The sequence below is a fragment of the Silene latifolia genome, chromosome 1 (assembly GCF_048544455.1).
Source record: "Silene latifolia isolate original U9 population chromosome 1, ASM4854445v1, whole genome shotgun sequence".
Classification (NCBI taxonomy): Eukaryota; Viridiplantae; Streptophyta; class Magnoliopsida; order Caryophyllales; family Caryophyllaceae; genus Silene; species Silene latifolia.
Window position 1 is genome coordinate 28,859,442 of NC_133526.1, and position 22,490 is coordinate 28,881,931.

The window sequence follows — 22,490 nt, forward strand, 5'->3', positions numbered from 1 at the left end:
GTACACCATCTTTTTTGCACCTATTTCGATATCCAACACGATTTAATAATAAGAAAATAATATACTATTTATTTATATTCGTACGTTCTTTTCCATTTTTTGTCACAATTAAAATATGTACAAATGATATGATTTAAATTACATTTTTTTTCCTAACACGATTTTTAAGATGTAATTGAGGAAGCAATAAAATGTATAAACAAATGCAAAATATTTTCTTTTTCTGGTGCGATTTTTATTAATGGTTAAAAATTATGATGTGTTATAGTTACTCAAATGTAATGAGGCATAATATTATCTATATTTGAAAGTTAAAAAGATTTAATTATACTATTTATCAAAGTTAAAAAGCTCATTATTGATTTGTTTGTGGATTCAAAATCTTTTTATGTAGCACTTGATTGTATTATAATTCTTAAATTTTCTATTTTAGTGCAAAGATTATCATTATATGACACATTAAAACCAATTTATGTATATTTAGAACCCATTTTATTGTCTTAAAAAAAACATTATAATATCACTAATATAGTAATATATAATCGCTTTTATAAATATTTACGTGATTAATATTTGTATGGTATTGTTGTAACTAAGGTTTGTCATTAATACAAACTCCTATAAGAACTTTCTAAGATAATTTTTAAGCGATCTAAAAGATTTTGGGTTGTACCCCTAAATTTCAAATATGACTCATATTTATAATCATGTGATACCTCATCTCATGATAATCTTCTAATGTGGGACAATTCAACTATTTATATGTAGTATAATTACCACATCTACATTATTTTTCAAAGTGTGACAAACAAATATGTGCAAATAATATGATACTATATTCTAATGCTAGCATTTATTTAGCACGAATCTAATTATATAATTTTTCAAAAAAAAAAAAATTATGTTACTTTTTTGCTAAATGAGATGTATAAGTTTTTATACAAAAATTATAAACATCACTTTGACATAATATAAAACATATATATCATATCGTCGAGATAATGATATAAACTCTTAAGAGCTCTCTAAAATAATGCTTAAGAGACTCAGAAGGTTTTGGGTTGGTATTTAGGTTCTAAGGATGTCTTCGATTTATAATCATATGATCACCCACCTTATGCTAAACTTTCGATGTGGGACAATTCTATTATTTATATATAATATATTCACCACACCAACATATTTTTCAATGTGGGACAAATAACATACTTAGAAATACACCATCTGTTTCGCACATAATTCAACATCTAACCTGGGTTAATAATAATGAGCAAATACTATACTCCCTCGATTCAAGACCAAATACAACATCCCTTTTTTATACTATTCATGAACGAATAGAATCTTTACGCTTTTTGCAATATGTAAGACAAAATATGATCATGTGGGATCTTATTTGATTCACCTATAAAGTACAATGAGAATATCAAATTTTTAATTTTTTTATAATGTAAAATTAAAGATATTTACGTTGTAATTTGTGTTTTGGCAAGTGTGTAAATGAAAATGTTGTATTTGGTCTTGAATGGAGGGAGTACTATTTATTAATAGTACATTTTTTTTATAATACTTAGTTGACAAATGAGATGTATAAGTTTTTATATAAAGATTATAAACATCGCTTGAATATAATACATAATATAGAAAAAATATGTATATATCATACTATGAAGATAATGATATAAACTCTTAAGAGCTCTCCAAAACAATACCTTAAGAGACTCAAAAGGTTTTTGGTTGGTATATAGGTTCCAATGATAACTCCTATTTATAATAATAGGATTACCCACCTTATGTTAATCTTTTGATGTGGGACAATTTATAATTTATACTGATTATAAACACCACATTAACATTGTTTTTCGCTGTGGACATAAAACATATTAAAAAAAGTACACCATCTTTAATACTTGTATGTACAAATCATATGAAATCTATACTCTAATGAAAGCATTTTTTACCACGAATCTAATTACATTATCTTCATAATTTTTATAACAACATTTTTTTGCCAAATGAAATGTCAAAGTTTTTATATAAAAATTAGAAACTTCTCATGAATATAAAATAGGAAGTATAGATATGATAATAATTAAAAGATTCTCCAATTTATTTTTTATGTGAAAAATATTATTTATGAAACTTTCCTAAATTAATTTTTGATGATGTGGACGCTCTAGAATCGCTCGAAAAAACTCTCTTTTATATATATATATATATATAGATAATGTAGGGTATTGCTTTTTTTTTCCTTATTAAATTAAAAGCTAAAAAAATTATAATAATTGTTAAATTTGAATCACATTATTTAATTACCGTGCATTGCACGGGCACAAAATTTAGTATACAAGTATTTAAGTTGGAAATTAAAATGAAAAATTCTTTAATTAGTCAAAACTAAAGAACAAAATTCAACAAAATGTCCCATAATAATTCCTTATATACCGCACAAAAGTAGGGACTGTCCTTCAAATTCGCACTAATTTTCGATTCATCTCCCTTAAGCATCTTCCCCAAATTTTAAACTCTCGTTAATCAGCTCTATTAACAAACCCAAATCATCATTAACACAATAACAATTACAGTAATTTAATTAATAATTATAATTATATAGGAAATAAAATAAAAATGATTAGTAACGATAAAAAATCTGCATTGATCCCTGCATTTCTATACGATGGAAATTACTGTTTAACAAAATCAAACACATTCTCATCAAGGCCAACAATGGCATTACCGTCGTCATTGTCGTCGATGTCGAAAAATAGTAAGATAGTAATGGCAGCATCACCAAGTGAGAAAATAGAAATGTATTCACCACAGTTTTATGCAGCGTGTACTGCTGGTGGTATTTTTAGTTGTGGTCTTACTCATATGGCTGTTACTCCTCTTGATCTTGTTAAATGTAACATGCAGGTACTTATTTTACGGGTATTTATACGCGTCATATTTTTATTATCGTGTTTTTTTTTTGTCGCGGGATGAATTTAATTTTTGTTTTCGACCAATTTTGATATTGTTTGTAGATGTCACATGACATTATTAACTGACTAATTTTTACACCCAAAAAATAAAAAAGAATGTCACCCAATGATGAGATTCAAGACCCCACAACTTTCCGGACAATAGACGTTTTTTTATTGTTAATTACTTTCAAGAGACATGCAGATTAATCCAGAGAAGTACAAGAGCATCAGCTCTGGTTTCGGAGTATTGTTGAAAGAGCAGGGTGCCAAAGGGTTCTTCAGGGGTTGGGTGCCAACCCTTCTTGGTTACAGTGCTCAGGGAGCTTGTAAGTTCGGCTTCTACGAGTTCTTTAAGAAGTATTACTCAGACCTTGCTGGTCCTGAGAATGCAGTCAAGTACAAAACCATGATCTATCTTGCTGGTTCCGCGTCTGCTGAGGTTATTGCTGATGTTGCACTTTGCCCACTTGAGGCGGTCAAGGTTCGTGTCCAGACTCAGCCTGGCTTTGCTAATGGCTTGTCTGATGGCTTCCCTAAATTTGTCAAAACTGAAGGCGCTTCTGCGTACGTATGCTTTCTTTTCACTTGTACTAACTTTCTTGATTACGATAGTTTATAAAATGACTCGTTAAACTGTACTGAAGTAACACTTGTCCGAGGTAATTCTACTTTTTGTTCATTCCGATATTTTGAGACACTGAGTAATGTTATTGTCGTTAAATCAATCAAATGCAATGCACATGTTTGAAAGTTTAACTGTACTAATTCAGAATTTTAAATTTTTTTACAGATTGTACAAGGGACTGGCTCCTCTTTGGGGCCGTCAGATACCATGTAAGCCGATTTCTTTTCTACAGTCGCGGAATTAGATCTTTTGATGCTGAAAAACTTACATGATTTAACATGCTTGGGGTGTGCAGATACAATGATGAAGTTTGCATCATTTGAGGCCATTGTAGAACTCTTGTACAAGTACGCAATCCCGAAGCCAAAACATCAATGCAGCAAAACCACACAGCTTGGCGTGAGCTTTGCTGGTGGATACGTTGCAGGAGTATTTTGTGCCATTGTCTCACACCCAGCAGATAACCTCGTCTCTTTTCTTAACAATGCTAAGGGCGCTTCTGTTAGCGATGTAATCAACTTTCTCCAATCCTTGTTTTTAACTTGCTTTCTTACTGATTAATTATCTTATGGACTAATCATCTTTGTCCTGACACAATTCGAGCTGTTCAGGCTGTGAAGAAGTTTGGGGTAGTGGGTCTGTTCACTCGCGGTCTTCCCCTTCGTATAGTCATGATTGGAACCCTAACTGGTGCTCAATGGGGTATCTATGATGCTTTCAAAGTCTTTGTTGGCCTGTAAGTTTCTTCTTTATTGCCTTCAAGTTTTATACTCCGTATGTTACTGCGACACTTCTTATTAGTTATTACTTCTAGTTCCCATAGCCTACATTCGATACATTGACACGAGAATACACTTGGGACACATCGTTTTAAGCTAAAAACACGAGGATTTTCCATAATATAGACACTCCAAACACACTCATGCTGGATACTTCATTTCCACAAGATAGCCGAGTCTGCCACTTAAACAAGATCCTGTATCAAATACTCCACAATCCACATTTTGTTTCTGTTCTCTATTAAACTCGTTTGTTGTTCATATGTAGGCCGACTTCTGGTGGTGCAGCCCCTCAACCTGCAAAGTAAAACAAGAAGCAGACTGATGTCAGTAGACAGCATTAGGAGTTGATTATGGTTGTTGCATGAACTGATCTAGATTATATAGTTTGAGTTTGTTGCTTAGTTTTCAACGGTTTTTCTAACGTGCGCCCTAAGGCACACAACCGAATTTTCAATAGGGATTTTATAATTTCATCAATGGTGAATCTTTTGTAGCCTCTGCAGTGGATTGTGTCTTTTACACTCCCATATTAGAGTCAGAGAACAATTTTGGATATTTTTTCTCCTGATGTAAGAAATTGTTATCTTCTGAGTTTATGTCAATAATTTCTTAGATTCGGGCATTTGCCTTTAGCCTGATGTAATGTCGAATACATCAATATTGATTAAAACGGATCTTGAAAGGAGATCGTGATCATTACACAACTGTTTGTTGTCAAGATTTAAGAGTCATTACAGACTTAGGAATGAGTTAAGAACAATAACATCAAACAGTATATGATTTATGTAGTATGGAAGTAGCATTGAGCCATTTCTTTTATGACTAATGAACAAAATCCTACAAACAACGCATATTAGGTCAGTCACCCTTTTTCTTAAGGTAACATGCTTAAAATCAAAAAGACATACACAAACTCATGCCATTAAACCTTCTTTATTAGTGTTTGATTATTCTGTTTAGTTACACTTATCATTTTGTTTTCTACAAATATTCATCATCGCTTGAACAATAATCCTCTAATTATTGAGTTTTTGACTGATAATCTTTATGGTTCAATAATAGATGACAATGCAACATGTTAAAAGTGAATCAAGGTGCAAAGTCTTAAAGGGGAAGAAACGTAGTAATTGCAAGCAACATATCATATTTTTTTGGCAACCCATCGTATTATTGTCGATGAACACGATTTATATTTATAATGTAATTATGTTTCATAATCAAATGTAAAAGTTTGCTATTAACAACGGGTCGAAACAACAAAACTTGTAGTACATAATTACTAATCATAATTTTTTTTAAAAAAAAAAATTTATAAAAAATATATGAAATACTCCACATTTTTAAAAATTTATCTATAAACATGAAGAAAGTATTATTTTAGTTATCATTTATTTCATTTTTAGTATTAATAAATGACTAATGAACAAAGTTGTTTTACTCTACAATTCATTCCATACACTCCTCAGGAGTCAGGAAGCTTGTATAGACCAGCAGATCCACCATTAGAGACACACATAACACATTAACACTACACACACACTAACAGTAACTCCATTACTACAATACCACAAATCTCAATAAATCCCTCAAAAACTTCAATTAAAATTCCCAATTTCAATCTTTGTTCTATAATTTTGCTTTTGTAATTTTGCCAAAACAAAATCAATGAGATGAGGGTGTTGCCATTTGGGTTACTTCTTGTTCTTGTTTCTGGATTCTCAATTATTCTAATTTACATTACTTCTTTCTCCAATTTTGGTATTTATTCTAATTCCCCACATTAAATTTTGTTGCAAAGTTTTGATTTTATTTGTTCTTTTTCAGTTTTTGATGTCTGATTTTTTGTGGGTATTATGTTTTTTATATGTTTAGATCCAAATATAAGGCTTTCTGATGAAGATTTGCGGGGATTGGATGCTCTTCGTAGTAGTTTTCAGCAGTGTGTGGTGAGTTTCTCCATTATTTTCAGAGTTTCTGGTGTTATCAATCTGTTTTTATTAATTTTTCCAATTGATACTACTTGCCCGTGTTCGATTCATATATATGGAGTTTACCCTTTGTTTGATTTTCAAGTAGTTCTCAGAGATTTGTTCGGTTTTGTTAAGGTTATTGGATTGATGTTTTCTGAAGTTGTAGCCTAATTATATGATTGAACTACAGTGTAGTAAGTGACATAGCCAGGATTTGTGGTTAGGGGGGACGAAGGAGTAGTACAATAAGATAAACTCGAAAGTATTTCAGAAGTTTTAACTAAAATTTTCATCGCTGAGAAGGGCGAGCACCCATCCGCTACTGAATGCAGCAGTTATCAATTGCTGTGTTAAATGTGCATGATGGGCATTATAATGTGCATGTTTTCGCTTGAGAGTTTTTGAGTGAGTGATAACATTCATAATGATATTAAAGTCTGCATGTTTTTGTGTGTGTGTGGGCGGGTGGGGAAGTTGCCATTGCATTCCCAGAGCTTTGTTCCTTGGCGTTTGTTTGAATATAATAATGGGAGGACGTAGATGGGAAGGGGATGGGGAAGGTCGGAGAGGAAATGAACTATATGTCAGTGAACTTCCTTGTCTTTTCTATGTTGGAAGGATTTTATTTCTCAGATAGGACGACAGGAGGGAAAGTGAATCCTCCATTTCCATCTAATCATTTGTGCAAACCAAATAAGGTAATTGTCCCCCTCCTTTTCCCTCCCCTACTTCCCCCTCCAAATCCTTGAGTCCAAACTCCAAACAAAAGGGTTAAGCTTATCTTTAGGTCTTGCTTCAATATATGGGATAGCTTGCTCATGCGACAGATTTATGACTCCACATTACGTGTGTGTATGAAATGTGTTATTTACATGTATCCCTGCATCGTTTTGATAGCTTGATTATTCATTTTTCAAAATGATGGTAAATAGCGGGAGTAATAAATATGTGTGGTTGCTATTGTTACAGAGTGCTAATGGGTTAGGTCTGCAAGCCTTATTTGATAAAGACTACTGCCAAGTTACGATGAAATTTCCTGATGAAACTATCTCCAAATGGGTAATTTTTCTATTTACAATTATTGCTAGTATTTAGGCACCAGCTTGTGTTTTCTATGTTTGGTGAGACGTAACAGTTACAATGGTCATGAATATGTGCAGAGTGATCCTAAATCTGGGGAGCTTGAAGGTTTGTCTCATGAGTTTAATCTCTGTGAAGCTGTCGCTACCTGGGAACAGGTGAGCAGTTATAATTGACAGAAGTTAAATATTTATGCCCTTATCACATTGCTATTTGTTGTTCTTGTATTTTGATTGATCTTCTATTTAGTGAGCTGATTGTTTCAGGTTAGGAATAGTACAACAGTGTTGACGAGGGAATACATAGATGCGTTGCCCAATGGATGGGAGGATTATGCATGGAAAAGGATCAATAAAGGAATACAGCTGTGAGTAATCCTAGCACAACTTTTGCCACTTTGCTCTAGAAACTAAATCAGTTTGCCTTAATGGTGTGTGGTGGCTATAAGGAAACATGAAAATTGATATATACGTGTGTTCGTGTTTGAGTGTTCTTTTTACAACTCCTGGATCTGGGCCTCTGGCCTTTTGCTTTTTATTACTTAGGGTTGTAGTTTGTGGTGGATGTCAGCTTCACCTTAATTTACTTTACAGCTCTAAGATGCTAACTTCTCAAGTTTCGTTTAGATCCACTCTCTTACCTAGGTTTTCTTAGGTATGAACCTATTACAGGACTTACATAGTTATATTGTGAGTCTGTGAGAACATAGTTATATTGTGAGAACTTTTGCCTAAAGGCTCAATTGAGGATTATGTAAATAAAATTCTTCTATCAGCTGTTCATGTGCTTGTATTATGGATTATTTGCTAGGGCCTTATCCGATCGGTCACTCAACCTTAAGTTTGCATGTTGCAGTAACCATTGTCAGAATAAGTCTCTTTGTATGGAGAAACTTTCACTGGTCCTCCCTCAGGCTCCACCGTATTATCCAAGGCAATTTCATCGGTGTGCTGTAATTGGGAATTCAGCAGATCTTTTGAAAACAAAGTTCGGAAAGGAGATAGATTCATATGATGTTATTTTCCGACAGAATGGCGCCCCCATTCAGGTTATACTGGAGCCACCACATGTTTTTTTTTTATTAATTAATTGCTTCTGAAATCTAATTTTGTATGATGTGCAACAGAACTACTCTGAGTATGTGGGTTCAAAGAGTACTTTTCGCCTTCTAAATAGAGGGTCTGCCAAAGCTCTCGATAAAGTTGCTGAACTCTATGGTATAATCATCCCTTTACTTCATCGAAGCTTAATCAAATATTCTTCTCGAGTATGACTGTAACTTCGTACAGATGCTGGAAAGGAGGCTTTGATAGTTAAAACAACTATTCACGACATAATGAGCAAAATGATACGAGTACGTATTTACTCCATTTGTACATTCTCTTTTTCTGTTGGCTCTCTGGAGTATCGTCTAGAGCGTCGACTCTTTAGTTGTTAGTACCTCGTAAACCTAATTGTGATTACCTTACAATCTTGCACCCTCCCATTTACGCTACCTCATTCGTTTTATTTATTGAATTCCCTTTACACCTCTTTTGCAGGAGATTCCAATTCTTAATCCTGTGTATCTAATGTTAGGCACGTCCTTTGGTTCATCAGCTAAAGGAACGGGGCTTAAAGCACTGGAATTCGCACTATCAATATGTGATTCCGTGGATATTTATGGTTTCACTGTTGATCCGGGTTATGAAGAATGGTAATTATCATCATATCATCATTCTGTCGTCAATATGGGTCTCAGTCTGTTTAGTGTTAGCAATGGAAAATTTCAGCTTCCATTCTCATGGACAATTGTCGACATTAACAGGACTAGGTATTTCTCAGAGTCACGTGGAGGTCATACTCCTTTGCATGGCCGCGCATACTATCAGATGATGGAGTGCCTAGGCGTAAGTGTGTCTTTTTTTTTTTGCAGTTATTTTGTATACTGTTTTTTTCTTTCCGTTTGTCTAAATTCAAAATATGATCAGAAACTACTTTGCTTTTGGAAGGTTGAGATATTAATTGTTTGGTATCGTTGGTTATATAATTTGCAGCTTATCAAAATCCACTCACCTATGCGCTCAGATCCTGATCGTGTTGTGAAGGGGCTTCCCAGTCGTAGCACTCTGACTGCAGCTAGAATGGCATCAGAGAAAATATTGGCGTAAGTATTCAGTTTGATCTGTGTTTATTAGTAATCCATATACATTTCAATCTCATTTAGACTCTGCTCTTATATACTCCGTATTTTTTACTTAAAATGATGTCACTAGTTGGCTGGCCGAGGACTGGACGCAAGATCAATATGTCTTTAATTCATGTTTATTGAGAAGCTTGTTAGGAAATGTGGGTATCCGATACTACTTGTTTGGCTCTTATAGTCTTGTCCACCAGATATATGGAAAAGATAGTCTGCTGAACTTTGAATACCTTTGCCCGTAGCATTTGGGTTGGAATTGGATTGGATTGCATTGGTGGCTCAGCCATAATTATTCTAGGATTGGCCAAGGCAGTGTCTAAAAATAAAATTTGGATGGGGTCGGATGAGTTTTGTGCAGTGTACTCGCAGCTGTCATTGTCTTGCCCATCGATAATGAAGCTCATATCCATTGCTTCATCTTATTAGCAGAATATATCCCGTGATTTTGACATTTATCCGCTTTAATCCATGAGTTGCCTTTTTCAGGAGGGTCGGAGCTGGCTCCACAGATCCTCTCGGTGCATGTTCAATAGTATCAAGGCAACACAACACCATAAAGCCTAGCCTAAGAAAGGAAGCTCGTGAGCATCAAGAGTACGTCAAAGGTACCACCATGTATCCCATGGAGCATAGTCCAGGACACGGCTTGCTCTGCACCGTACCAAGCGCCTGATGATTTCCTGCAATTGAACATTCTGAAACTTCACAACAGAGGAATAGTAACAGTAGGAGGTAGTATACTTTTTGGGCTTGTATCTTGGTGCACCTCCACGTAGTTCGCTATGTAGGATCAGAATTCGGAACTTGTCTATTCTATGAAAATTGTGGCGAAGGATAATTAATATCCGCAACATTTCATTATTAGGCTATAGATAATTTTATCAAAATTCTTGTGTTGGGTAAGTTCTACGATTTTGTACCGTACCTATTCCTGTAACTCATTTGACGACCAAAAAAACTTCCACGAATTATAGAAGTTGGATATTTGATGATGTACACGGTTGCTCATGTTTATTACTACAAATATCATAGCCCATATAAAACAAAAGTTTGCTACTTAATGAATTTGTTTTACAAACTTATAATACAAAAAAAGCATTATATGATTCGTCCGAGTCCAATAACATTACTTTTTTTTTTGGCAGCTGAATAACATTACTTAAAAGTCAAGAATTATATCTAAAAACTTTATAACTAGATTTGGCAAATAGGTTGCTCCAATCGGGTTTGGATCGATTTAGGTATGCTATACACCCCGTGTTGGTCGAGTCGGGTTATCTGAAGTTCGGGTTATTTCGGGTTAGTATCTTTGCATTAAGATCATTTTCGAGTAATGGTCACTTCAATTTAGGTCATTTTTTAGATTGTGGTTCTCCGGTTTTTTTAGGTCAGGTCAAGTCAATTTCCAGCCAAACAGTTTTAGGTCGAGTAACTTTTGATTGAGTCAATTTGAGGTCTAGCAATGTTTCGGTTAAGTCTAGGTGGTAAACTCGGGTCATATTTACGTTATACATTTTAACTTAATTTGGATTCTTTTATCCGATCCGTTTTATGAAATTTATTTATAAGTTATAACTACTCAAGCTTAGTGACGTGGGATAAGTGGATGAGGGTTGTTAGAAATCATAAGCTTGTGATGGTGACAGGACTACACAAAGGCTAGAAACGACAATAGATGACCTTTTTCCAACCCCACTCACCGAAAGTCCGAAACCAATCGTTGCTTACGAAATCGTACCAACCTCACTCTTGAAACCCTAATTTTACCCCCCTTTTGATTTCTCTACCAAATCAAATCAATCAAAAATGGTGGATTTCGGAAGAGTACAGAAAGAACTACAAGAATGCAACAAAGACGTTGAAGTATCAGGGATAAGTGTGAAACCTAAAGCCGATAGTTTATCACATCTTGTTGGTACTATACCTGGTCCTGTTGATTCTCCTTATCAAGGTGGAACTTTCTTAATTGACATTGTTTTAACTGGTAATCTTTCCCTTTTCTTTTATTTTATCGCTTTATTTGTCGTAGCGACTCTTGTATGAGACGGTCTTATCGCATTGTCGCGGAGTACAACTCAATTGCTGTACTCGTATATGTAGTTATCGGGTTGGTCACGTATCGTGTGAGTGTTTGTGTTGCGATAAAATTAATAGCATGGTATGTTTGTTATAGTAGGAGGTACTAGTGACTAGTGAGTCTTGTATGAGACGATCTTATCGCATTGGCGAGTACAATTCAATTGCCGTATATTGTTGTATGTAGTTATCAGGTTCACAAAATCTCATTTGTGACGGCACGTATCCGTCATCACAAATGACCCAAATAGAGGAGAGAGGGAAGCACATGGGGGTGCCCCCACCTTGTCCCCCCTATCCGTTTTGTGAGTGACATTATCCGTCACTTGCTCCGACCCGTCTTCACCAAGACTAATTGTATCAGGTTAATGGGTACGGTTTTGTGTTTCGATAAAATTAATGGCATGGTATGTTATAGTAGGAGTGACTACTGACTAGTGAGTCTTTTATGAGACGGTCTCCCACAATGAGTCAATGAAGCCAAATTATTGTACTTTCTTCCTATCTGATTAGTGACTATAGTGGGTACTGAGTAGTGAGTCTTGTATGAGACGGTCTCCCACAACGAAGCCAAATTTCTGTATATTCTTCTATTAAATTATTGTGACTAGTGAATTTTTTATAAGACGGTCTCCCATAACGAAGCCAAATTCATGTATATTCTTCTTTCTAATTAAGTAATTATAATGACTAGTGAGTCTTGTATGAGACCGTCTCCCATAAGGAAGCCAAATTCTTGTAGATTCTTCTATCTAATTATAAGGTTAATACCGTCTCATATGAGTTATCATGTTGCTGTAAAATTAATAGCTTGGTATGGTATAGTAGTATTGGATCTTGTATGAGACAGTCTCACTTGTGAGACGAAGCCAAACCATCTTGTGCATTATTTTATGTAATTATAGGGTTAATGGGTTGGCGTTGTATGTATGATCGTCTCATACGAGTTTTTGTGGTGTGGTGATGTGAAGAGCGTGGTATGTTATGGAAGTAGTGAGTCTTGTATGAGATGGTATCGCATGTGAGACGAAGCTAAATTCTTGTATATTCTTCTATCTAGTTATAGGGTTAATGGGATTGGTGTGGTATGTTTGACCGTCTCATATGAGTTTTTGTGTTGCGGTGATATTATAGCAATAAAGTAACCATCAAAAGCGGTCGGACTTGCTAATATTCTTGAATTCATACGAATTGGTGGTGGGTTTATGACTTTATGTGATGGGTTTTGGCTGTAATTCATAGTGTTTTATGTTTATTAAGGTTTTATATGTGTGATTGATGGGTAGTGTGAGATGACCTTTTTTTTGGGTTTCTAGTCGTTCGTATTAACCGGCTTGAGAGTTAAATGGTGTAAAGATTGAGTTGTTATGAACTTATTATTGTTCCTGACAACTAATTATCGTTCTTGGCAAAGTTGCAATATTTTATGTTAATTTGCCAGTCCATGGAAAAGAAGTGCTAAGATAAGTGTATTTGCATATTACATACCATTGCCAACAAAGCTCAAATCTCAATGGATAAACAAGTATATTATCTATGAGTATGTCTTTCAATTTGTTGAGTCCTGCTGTCAAAAACTAGTTCACACCAGGCGGTTTGGTTTTCTCCAACTTCTGGATGATCTCTATGGCTAATGACTTGAAGTGTTTGTGATACATAAACCTTTACTGATTTTCATGGGTGTTAATATCCTAAATCCGTGTCTTTAATGTCATATTGTTGTCTTTTTAGATGGGAAGGCAAATATTTTCCCATGGTAGGCCATCAATAGGGGTCTGATAATTTGTTTAGGCTAAGTACAGCAACATGCATTATCATGACTGACTTTTGCCCCATGTTTCTCACCTTGCAGATGGGTACCCGTTTGAGCCACCAAAGATGAAATTCCTGACTAAAGTTTGGTATGGACCATCTTTTTGCATTTTTCGCTATTGCCCTTTACTTTTTAATCATTTATATAGGCTGCTATTTAATGCAGTGTAGCAAGCTTATGTATTGCATACCTTCTAGTTGACATTTAACAATGTCTAGAGTAAATCTGTGTATGTGGAGGGAGGTTCTGCTTGTTTACACTCTGTTCTGTGATGAATTCAGATGGTTAGTTGCATCAAGTACATCTATCCATGTTACTACCCTTGTGTGATATACAGAGTATTATTATAAATATGTTTATTCAATCAGTTAGAATTAGCTTCTCTCTCGGCTGGTGTCCATTACTCTGACTTATGTTGTTCATTCACTTCGCTGAGGTTACATAAACCTTAGAAGATTCCGTCTTTAAATTTTGTTTCACTCTTTTGCTTTATTTTGTTTATCTGTCGTGGACGTTGTAATGATGGGAGTCACGAGACCAGTGATAGTATCATAATTACCCCTGCCTGATGCTTCTATGCTGAACCTTCCTGGTCTGATATGTAAACACCGCAACGTAAACTTGTCTTTTTTTTTTTTTTTTTTTTTTGCTTAATGTTGTTATAGCCTTTTGTTTTGTACAAAGTACCATCTTTCTAAACATTGTATTTAGAGCATGGTTGATACAAGTAATGTGGATATATTATAGGAGTCGATCATTCTGAGACCATACAACTATGAGAACAATAGCTGAGATAAAGTTATGGCCCCTTTACGAACTTAACGCATTCCTAGGTGCTTCTATGTCTGTGAACTTTTATCAATGTTGGTCTCTCTGCCTATCATGTATGATCATAACAATAAACATATTGATCAATGATGCATTGGATACTTGGCCCATTTTTATGCTGTTATTTTCGGGGTAAGAGAGACTTGAGGAAGCGAAAGATAATCGGTGAGGCACGGATCAAGTGGTGGAAGCTACAAGGGGGAAACCAACAAGCGTTTTTGGATAAGGTTGGAAGTAGCGATATTTGGTCGGATTGCGAGGAGAAAGATATTGATGCAACGTGGGATAAATTGGAGCATGTTGTAAAGGATTTGGCGAGGGAGGTGTTAGGGGAGTCTAAAGGGAATAGACCATCAAGTAAGGACACATCTTGGTGGAACGATGTGATGAGACAAGCGGTAAAGACTAAACGTGAATGCTATAAGGTTCTGGGGAAATGCATGAGTGATGAGAACTTTGAAAAGTACAAGGAGGCTAGACGAGCTGCTAAAAAGGCCGTACGGGATGCGAGGGCAAAAGTTAACCAAGAAGTGTATGCCAGGTTGGACACGAGAGAAGGAGAGAAAGATATCTATAAACTGGCTCGCATAAGAGACCGAAAGACGAGAGATATTGGGAGAGTTAGGTGTGTGAAAGATATGGACGACAAGGTTCTGGTTCAGGATAACGAAATAAAGGCTAGATGGAGTTCTTACTTTGATAATTTATTCAATGGACATCAGGAACAAGGTTTTGGGGATGTAGAGGTAACACCAAGCATGGTTAATCGGGAATTTCTGCGTAGAATACAAAAGAGTGAAGTTAGAAAGGCGTTAAGGAAGATGGGGTCAAAGAAAGCTGAGGGACCAGATGGTATACCCATAGAAGTTTGGAGGTGCTTCGGGGAGAAAGGGATCGAATGGGTAACCATGCTCTTCAACAAGATTTGGAGGAGCAACAAGATGCCATCGGCTTGGAGGAGAAGCACTCTTGTCCCTTTGTACAAGAACAAAGGTGATGTTCAAGAGTGTTCCAATTATCGGGGAATTAAACTTATGAGTCATACGATGAAGTTATGGGAGCGGGTAATCGAGCAAAGGCTTAGGAGATGTGTAGACATCTCGGAAAACCAATTTGGATTTATGCCCGGAGATCGACTATGGATGCGATTTTTATCATGAGAGACATTTGATGGAATACCATCAGGACAAGAAGAAGGACTTACATATGGTTTTTATTGACTTGGAAAAGGCATATGATAGGGTACCAAGAGAAGTACTTTGGTGGGCTTTGGCGAGAAAGGGTGTGTCGCGAAAATATATTGACCTCATAAAGGACATGTATGAGGGGGCTAGTGCAAGTGTTCGCACTAATGTTGGGAGAACGGAAGAATTTCCTATTACCATCGGGGTGCATCAAGGTTCCGCACTTAGTCCTTTTCTCTTTGCTATAGTTATGGATGAGTTGACAAGGGATATTCAGGACGACATCCCTTGGTGTATGATGTTTGCTGATGATATTGTGTTGATTGATGAGACAAAAGAGGAGGTGGAGAGAAAGTTGGAATTGTGGAGGCGGACTTTAGAGACTCGTGGGTTCAGCCGAGCAGAGTAAGACCGAGTATTTGAGGTGTCAGTTCACTAAGGTGGCGGGGTTGAGATCGACAGAGGCGGGGAGTATTAGTTTCGATGGGAATGTTGTTGAGGGTTCGGATTTCTTCAGATATCTAGGATCTATTATTCAAAAAGATGGGGAGTTAGACGGAGATGTGGCTCACAGAATTAAAGCGGGATGGTTGAAATGGAAGAGTGCTTCAGGGTTTCTATGCGATAAAGATATGCCCCAAAGATTAAAGGGAAAATTTTATCACACGGCAATTAGGCCTGCCCTACTTTACGGCTCTGAGTGTGGGCCGTGAAGCATTGTCACATTCAAAAGATGAGTGTGGCGGAGATGCGCATGTTGAGGTGGATGTGCGGACATACAAGGAAAGATCGGTTAAGGAATGAGGTGATTATGGAAAAGGTAAAAGTGGCGCCAATAGAGGACAAGATGATGGAAAACCGACTAAGATGGTTTGGCCATGTGAGAAGGAGACCTATGGGCGCTTTTGATTAGGAGGCTGGAGACTTGGAGAACAGAAAAGGTCCCTAGAGGTAGAGGAAGACCGAGACAGACATGGTTGAGAGTGATAGAGCACGATATGAGAGTTCTGGGGCTTGAGGAGAGTATGGTGACGGAGAGGGCACAATGGAGGGAAAGGATACATGTGGATTTTTAGTATTTGATGTTTTTTTTGACAGATTTAGTGTTTTTTATTTAATTTAAAGAAATTAATTTATTTATTTTTCTCTCCTTTATTACACTTTTTAACCAACCACTTTCTTATAGATTTTACCTGGTTCATTCCGGATCCTTAACTCTATTTCGGTTTTTAAAAATCGTTTTAATCTTTTCTTTCGATTTAAATTTTAAGTTTTTATAAAAGAAAGACGGAATTCGACTTTAAAACCCCTAAGTTCACCTTGACTTTCCATTACATTTTCGTTCTTCCTTTTTGTTTTTCATCTTCCCTTTTTTTTATTCGCATTTTGAGGCGTGCGTTCACCCATGGACGGTTCGAAAAGATGATTCATGTCAGCCGACCCCAAATCATTTTGGGATTAAGGCTCTGATGTTGTTGTTGTTGTATTTATTATCATCAAGGCATCGAGTTTGAAGGAATCCAGGATGTGCTTTATCCTGTACTTTTTCCTGAAGAATTTAGATTTTGAACTTAGAGCTCTCTTATAGTGAAGGACCTAGATCTTGCATCAATATTCGCTAGACTTGCTGCGTGGCGTGAAATTATTTGTGGGTTTTTCTATGACATCTTTCTGATAGATAAAGTGCCCTTTGGCTTGTGAATGGTGGTTAATAATTGAATTTTGTACCATGTTTGATTTATGCTACTGAAGATAGGTTTAATGTTACTTGAACATTCAACAATAGTGAGGTTGCAATGAATGGGTACTATGTGCTAAAAGCGTAGAAGAAGTGATTTGGGCAGTAGGGTGATAGATGAATTTTTTTTTTTTTTTTTACATTTTTCGTAAGATAAGGAGTGAGATTTTGATGTGTCAACTGTAGATATTTGTTATTTTCATTTTTCCATATATTTTACGTATTAGATACTACAGGCTGCTTAACATGTTTTTATGCATCATATTTGAAGGCATCCAAACATTAGCAGCCAGAGTGGCGCTATTTGCTTAGATATTTTGAAGGATCAGTGGAGTCCCGCTCTTACTTTGAAGACAGCACTTGTATCCATACAAGCATTGCTTTCTGCCCCACAACCAGATGATCCTCAGGATGCTGTTGTAGCTGAACAGGTTTGTCTATTCATAGCTTTTTATTTGAAACACCTCAATTTGATTTTACATGCTGAGTAAATATGTTTTTGTGGTTGCAGTACCTTCGTGATTACCAGACCTTCTCAGGCACAGCTCGTTATTGGACAGAAGCTTTTGCCAAGACGTCTTCTCATGGGTTGGAGGACAAGGTGTGAATTCTTGTCTTTGAAAGAGCTTCCAAAGACGTTTCTGAGATTATATCATTTGATCTATTTATTGTTCAATATTTGTGATGTGAGGGGAAATTCCATTTTTCTGCAGGTACAGAAGCTGGTAGAAATGGGCTTTCCGGAAGCGTTGGTGAGGAGTACTTTGGAAGTAGTTGGTGGTGATGAAAATCTTGCCCTCGAAAAGCTTTGTTCTGGTTAGTTTGATATTTGCCGTTGATACACTGCTGTGAAGGGCATTTCCCATACAAAATGTCCACAGCTTGCCCTTTATTATAGTATTAAACGCATCTCGTCCATATTATGTCAGCTTGTTGCTGACATTCATATTTTGTTTGAATTGATGTAAAGCTCCTTCTCTAAAAAGATGATTACAAAAGCTTGTTTCTGAATGGAATGCATCCAGTTGAAATGGAAAGTCCAGTATCGCTTTTGCGTTGCTTTTGTGTTCTACATGTATAAATTTAGTCGTACGATTGCAATTTGTTTATTACTCTCTCCATCTCATTTATATTGTCTCTATTTTTGAGATAACAGGGGACAACATAAATAAGATGAAGAGGGTAATCAAGTTTTTTTTAGGGTGAGGCCGGAATGGAAAAGGTGTCTGAAAGAAAAAAAAATATAATTCAGTAGTTTGGTGTGTGAGTACGTAATGTTGTTTCCCCAAGTACTATGATGAATATGGTTAGTTCCTTGATTCGTCGTACAGCTTTGTTTTAATCTCATGGTCAAGTATTTAGTCAATGATGTTGATGACATACAAGTCGTCGTCAACGCGTCTCTCTCCAATCCCGTTCCATCAAAGTATTAGCAATCATCTCTCTCAATGAACTGCTCCCTAGTATGACACGTAATATCGTTTGGATTGTTGCGAGTCCATCAAGTTTTAAAATATTTCGGCGGAAGCACTCCAAAAAAAACACAAACTCTCATTATAACGGACACTATCCGTCTATATGTATAGACGAATACCATTTTCCCTCACAAAATACTCATTTGCCATAAAGTGGGAAGCACATGGGGGTGGCCCACCTTGTTCCCCCTACCCATTTTATTAGAGGTCTTTACCCGTCTGTTCGCCCCACCCGTCTATACCAAGACCTATTGAAAAAAAAAATCATCAACCAATAAGGTTGAGTGGTTTGGCTAGAAAAAACCAGTTCCAGTAAAAACATTTCGAAAACGTTTTTATATTATCGAAAACGTTTTCAAGCATCCACAAGACTATAATCATAGTAGTGCAGGACACATAGAGTTGTCCACAAGCACGGGCAGGCGCGGCCCGGCTAATGAGACGGTTTTACTATGTATTAAGAGGGTTGAATTGGTGAAGTTCAAGTGTCAAAAGCGGTACTTTGTGAGTTATATCATGTAACTACCGATTACACTCGTTCTTTAGTTATTTGAAAGAGTTTGTAATTGGATTTGAGAAATCGGTGCCAAGTTGAAGTAACAATGGCGGAACTTGGATTCCAAAGTTGAAGACGAAGCTTGAAAACGATAAAGAAGATCTTGTGGGTCGGTTTTGTATGTCAAAGACGGAATCTAAGCGTGAGGATAGGTGGGCTCAAAGACCTATGAACATACCTTGGGAGGCGTGCACGAGCATATGTCGCACTATTCATGCGCGCATACGAAAGAGAAGACAAATTTGGCAGCAGCGTTTTTCGCGACTGACGTTCGACTGAGGCGCGACCTACATTTGACACCTGTTTGTGCTTTGGTCGCGTAATTCAGCATCGTTAGACCCGTTCTTGTTTATTTATTTTACTCGTTTGTTCCGATTATTATTATTATTATTATTATTATTATTATTATTATTATTATTATTATTATTAGTAGTAGTAGTAGTAGTACTTTATTTCCTAATCTAGGGGTTTTACCTTATTACTATATAACTTGGTATTTTAGTTTTAGAAAAGACTTACGCAGCTTTTAGAGAGAAAAACCCTATTGTTATTTTCATCAAGACTGTGTAACTAATCTTTCATCTTGAATTCAAGCGATTGAAGCACTCTAAATCCGGTTGTGAGTTTGAATGTTTCAATTTCTCTTCTTGATTATTGTGAATTGTTTAGCTATTAATTATATGAATGTTGATTGATAATTGCTAGGTGCGCAACTAGTAACCGATTTCTTCATTCTATTGTTAGTATTGTTAATTGAATAGGATTTATTGATTAACTTTACACTAGTAACATCTAAGAATTAGTATTGAACGGGATACGTTGATATTAGTACTTAGAAGCGATTCATATAAATATCTAAAGCGCAACTGGATTGTATGCGCTATTTATTCTCTATCGAATTCTCTAAATTATCTTGCTGCTGTTGAATTAAACCTTGAACTGGATTGTTAGGGTTGTTTAATAGTTAGGGTTGATTAAGAACAGGATTCGTTTTAATTGACTATTCGTAAGGAGAATTGGAATTTTACATTCACGATAGAGTAATCAAGATTAGTAATTGAAACCGTCTTACAATGATCAATTGTTATTGAGTGTGGATATATGCTTGGTTCTAAGACCTTTTAAATCATCTGAATTCGTCTATTTTATTATTTGCTTAGTCTTAGTTCTTTAGATTAATCAAACCAAATCAAATCCCCCCTAAACTAGTTACTTTACTCTATACTTTTAGACACTTTAATTGACTTCGTCCTTCCTTGTGGGTTCGACCCTTACTTTCGCTATATTACTGTTTTAGTAGTTTAGTAAGTAAGTGATTATAAATTTACATTTGATACTTTGATAGGCATACGACTTTCAGCCCGTCACGGGCCTTCGGGCTCTTTCAACACACAGCCCGGCCAAACCCAGTCCGGCCCACCTAGCTCGCCTCCCATCCCTATCCTGGGTCACGAAACCCAAATATGGCCCGCCCTTGGCACGCCTATTTAGTAATAAAAAAAATTGCACAGACCCGCCAGCCCGGCTTGCCCTACACCCAGCATGGGTCTGGCCTGGGTCAAACATACTCCCAGCCCAGCCAAGCCCGCTCCCTCCCCCTCCCCATAGCCGATTCAGGGCCTAGCCAAATGAGCCCATCCCGGCCCGAAGATAGCTCTTAAGTACACAGCTATATAAATGTGGTAATTAGGTCCCTTGACTTTGGTCAATCGTGTTCCATAAATTTGAAATGTAGCAAGTAGGCCTCATAACTTCAACAAAAAGTGAAATCCAATTCAGTTTCTCTTTTCAAATTAAATTATATCATTAAATCATTTTATATATAAGCTCAGCATACACTAAATAATTATAAATATTTTAATGTATTTATTTAATTTGTTAAGATACTTTTTAGAATATATTTGATATATTTTTCTTACTAATCATATCATCATATCATATCATATCATCATATATTAAAGCAACAACCGCAAACTTATTAAGTCGACACGTGTCATCAGCTATTAATATGCCACGTGTCCATCAACCAGTAACCGAGATCCTTATTTATTTAATTATTTTCCTCAAAATATTTAAATATTAGATATGACATCAATTACAAAACAAAAATATAATTAGGAAATTAGACAAAATTTTATACAATGGGATAGAAAGCCATCAATCACGGCAATTGTGATCATATTTCTTTCCAATTTTGAATTCACTATTCAATTTATTCAGATTTTGCATTATTATCTACACCATGAAATATGGAATATAATCGCTATTTTAGGGAGTAGAGAGATTATGTTATCTTTTATAAGGAAATAAATATTGCTTACCATTTTGTCTTTGCATTCTCCTATTGCAAAATCCTTATTTACATGGTAATATTGTTTCTAATGTCTCTTAAGGAGTACTAATATTTTCATAAATTTTTTAATCTTTCTTTTAAAAATTACAACTTCTCAGATAAATGAAACTTTGATGAGTATTCGACAGTGACGAAGTGATGATAATTAGTTGATAAGTTCATCAAACTTTACTATTATCTATTGTTTAAGATATCTGAAATTTTTATATTCCTTATACAATTGTTTTGCTTTAGAGTTTACATTGAATTCATTTCTACCATTTCTAAGTATAAATTTTCATATTGTTGAATAAGTTTCAGTTTTCTTCTCTTATACACTTATATATCCTAGAGCCGTTTTCAATTTTTCTTTTCTTTGATTTGGACTCTTAATTCGTACTTATGTTTATACAATGCATCATATTACCTTTTTTTTCCTTTTAATATATTGGCACATACAATCTCTAAATTGGTACCTTTTTGTATTCAAAATTTCAATGTTGCCTACAGATTAATGTCCTTGGCTATTTCATGAGTTCATGTTGATCTTCAATTTCAACTTATCCAATCCAACATTTCAAGTTAAGTATGTGATGTCTTGAAAACCACAATAAACCATCTGTATTTGTCATTCATATTTCATCAACTTACGAATATGATATTTTAACAATAAATTATTTTAAATAAAGTATTACTCCATCTGTTCGAGTTATTTGTTTACCTTTGATTGGCACTAAGATCAAATAAGGAGAGGACCAATTATTTGATGACAATTAGACCAAATTGGGTGTGGAGGATCAAATTGTTCATAAAAAACATTCTCAAAATAGAAAGATAAACAATTGACTGAAACACCAAAAAATCAAAATGGTAAAGAAATGAC

At 35.6% G+C, this 22,490-nt stretch overlaps 3 protein-coding genes across 4 annotated transcripts; all 3 read left to right on the top strand.

Moving 5' to 3' along the window:
* Positions 1-2,530: 2,530 nt before the first annotated feature.
* Positions 2,531-5,077, top strand: LOC141601969 (mitochondrial phosphate carrier protein 3, mitochondrial-like). Of its 2 annotated transcripts, XM_074422281.1 has the most exons (7): positions 2,550-2,916; positions 3,169-3,357; positions 3,439-3,530; positions 3,757-3,800; positions 3,887-4,101; positions 4,203-4,327; positions 4,639-5,077. In XM_074422281.1, exons 1-7 carry the CDS (start codon positions 2,629-2,631, stop codon positions 4,676-4,678), a joined length of 993 nt encoding a protein of 330 aa, XP_074278382.1. In that variant the 5' UTR covers positions 2,550-2,628; the 3' UTR covers positions 4,679-5,077. The 2 variants fall into 2 exon arrangements, with proteins under 2 accessions (XP_074278379.1, XP_074278382.1); XM_074422278.1 differs by having other exon boundaries at positions 2,531-2,916; positions 3,169-3,530.
* A 727-nt stretch (positions 5,078-5,804) lies between these two features.
* On the top strand, positions 5,805-10,601 carry LOC141601977 (sialyltransferase-like protein 2). Its single transcript, XM_074422285.1, has 12 exons — positions 5,805-6,131; positions 6,246-6,319; positions 7,313-7,402; positions 7,504-7,581; positions 7,690-7,790; positions 8,279-8,471; positions 8,550-8,640; positions 8,713-8,777; positions 8,965-9,119; positions 9,231-9,312; positions 9,460-9,569; positions 10,092-10,601. The coding sequence occupies exons 1-12, from the start codon at positions 6,044-6,046 to the stop codon at positions 10,276-10,278; spliced, it is 1,314 nt and encodes a 437-aa protein (XP_074278386.1). The 5' UTR covers positions 5,805-6,043; the 3' UTR covers positions 10,279-10,601.
* Positions 10,602-11,254: 653 nt separating this feature from the next.
* Positions 11,255-18,302, top strand: LOC141601984 (ubiquitin-conjugating enzyme E2 27). The gene is made up of 5 exons (XM_074422294.1): positions 11,255-11,589; positions 13,534-13,582; positions 17,516-17,675; positions 17,756-17,845; positions 17,958-18,302. The coding sequence occupies exons 1-5, from the start codon at positions 11,412-11,414 to the stop codon at positions 18,063-18,065; spliced, it is 585 nt and encodes a 194-aa protein (XP_074278395.1). The 5' UTR covers positions 11,255-11,411; the 3' UTR covers positions 18,066-18,302.
* Positions 18,303-22,490: the final 4,188 nt, after the last annotated feature.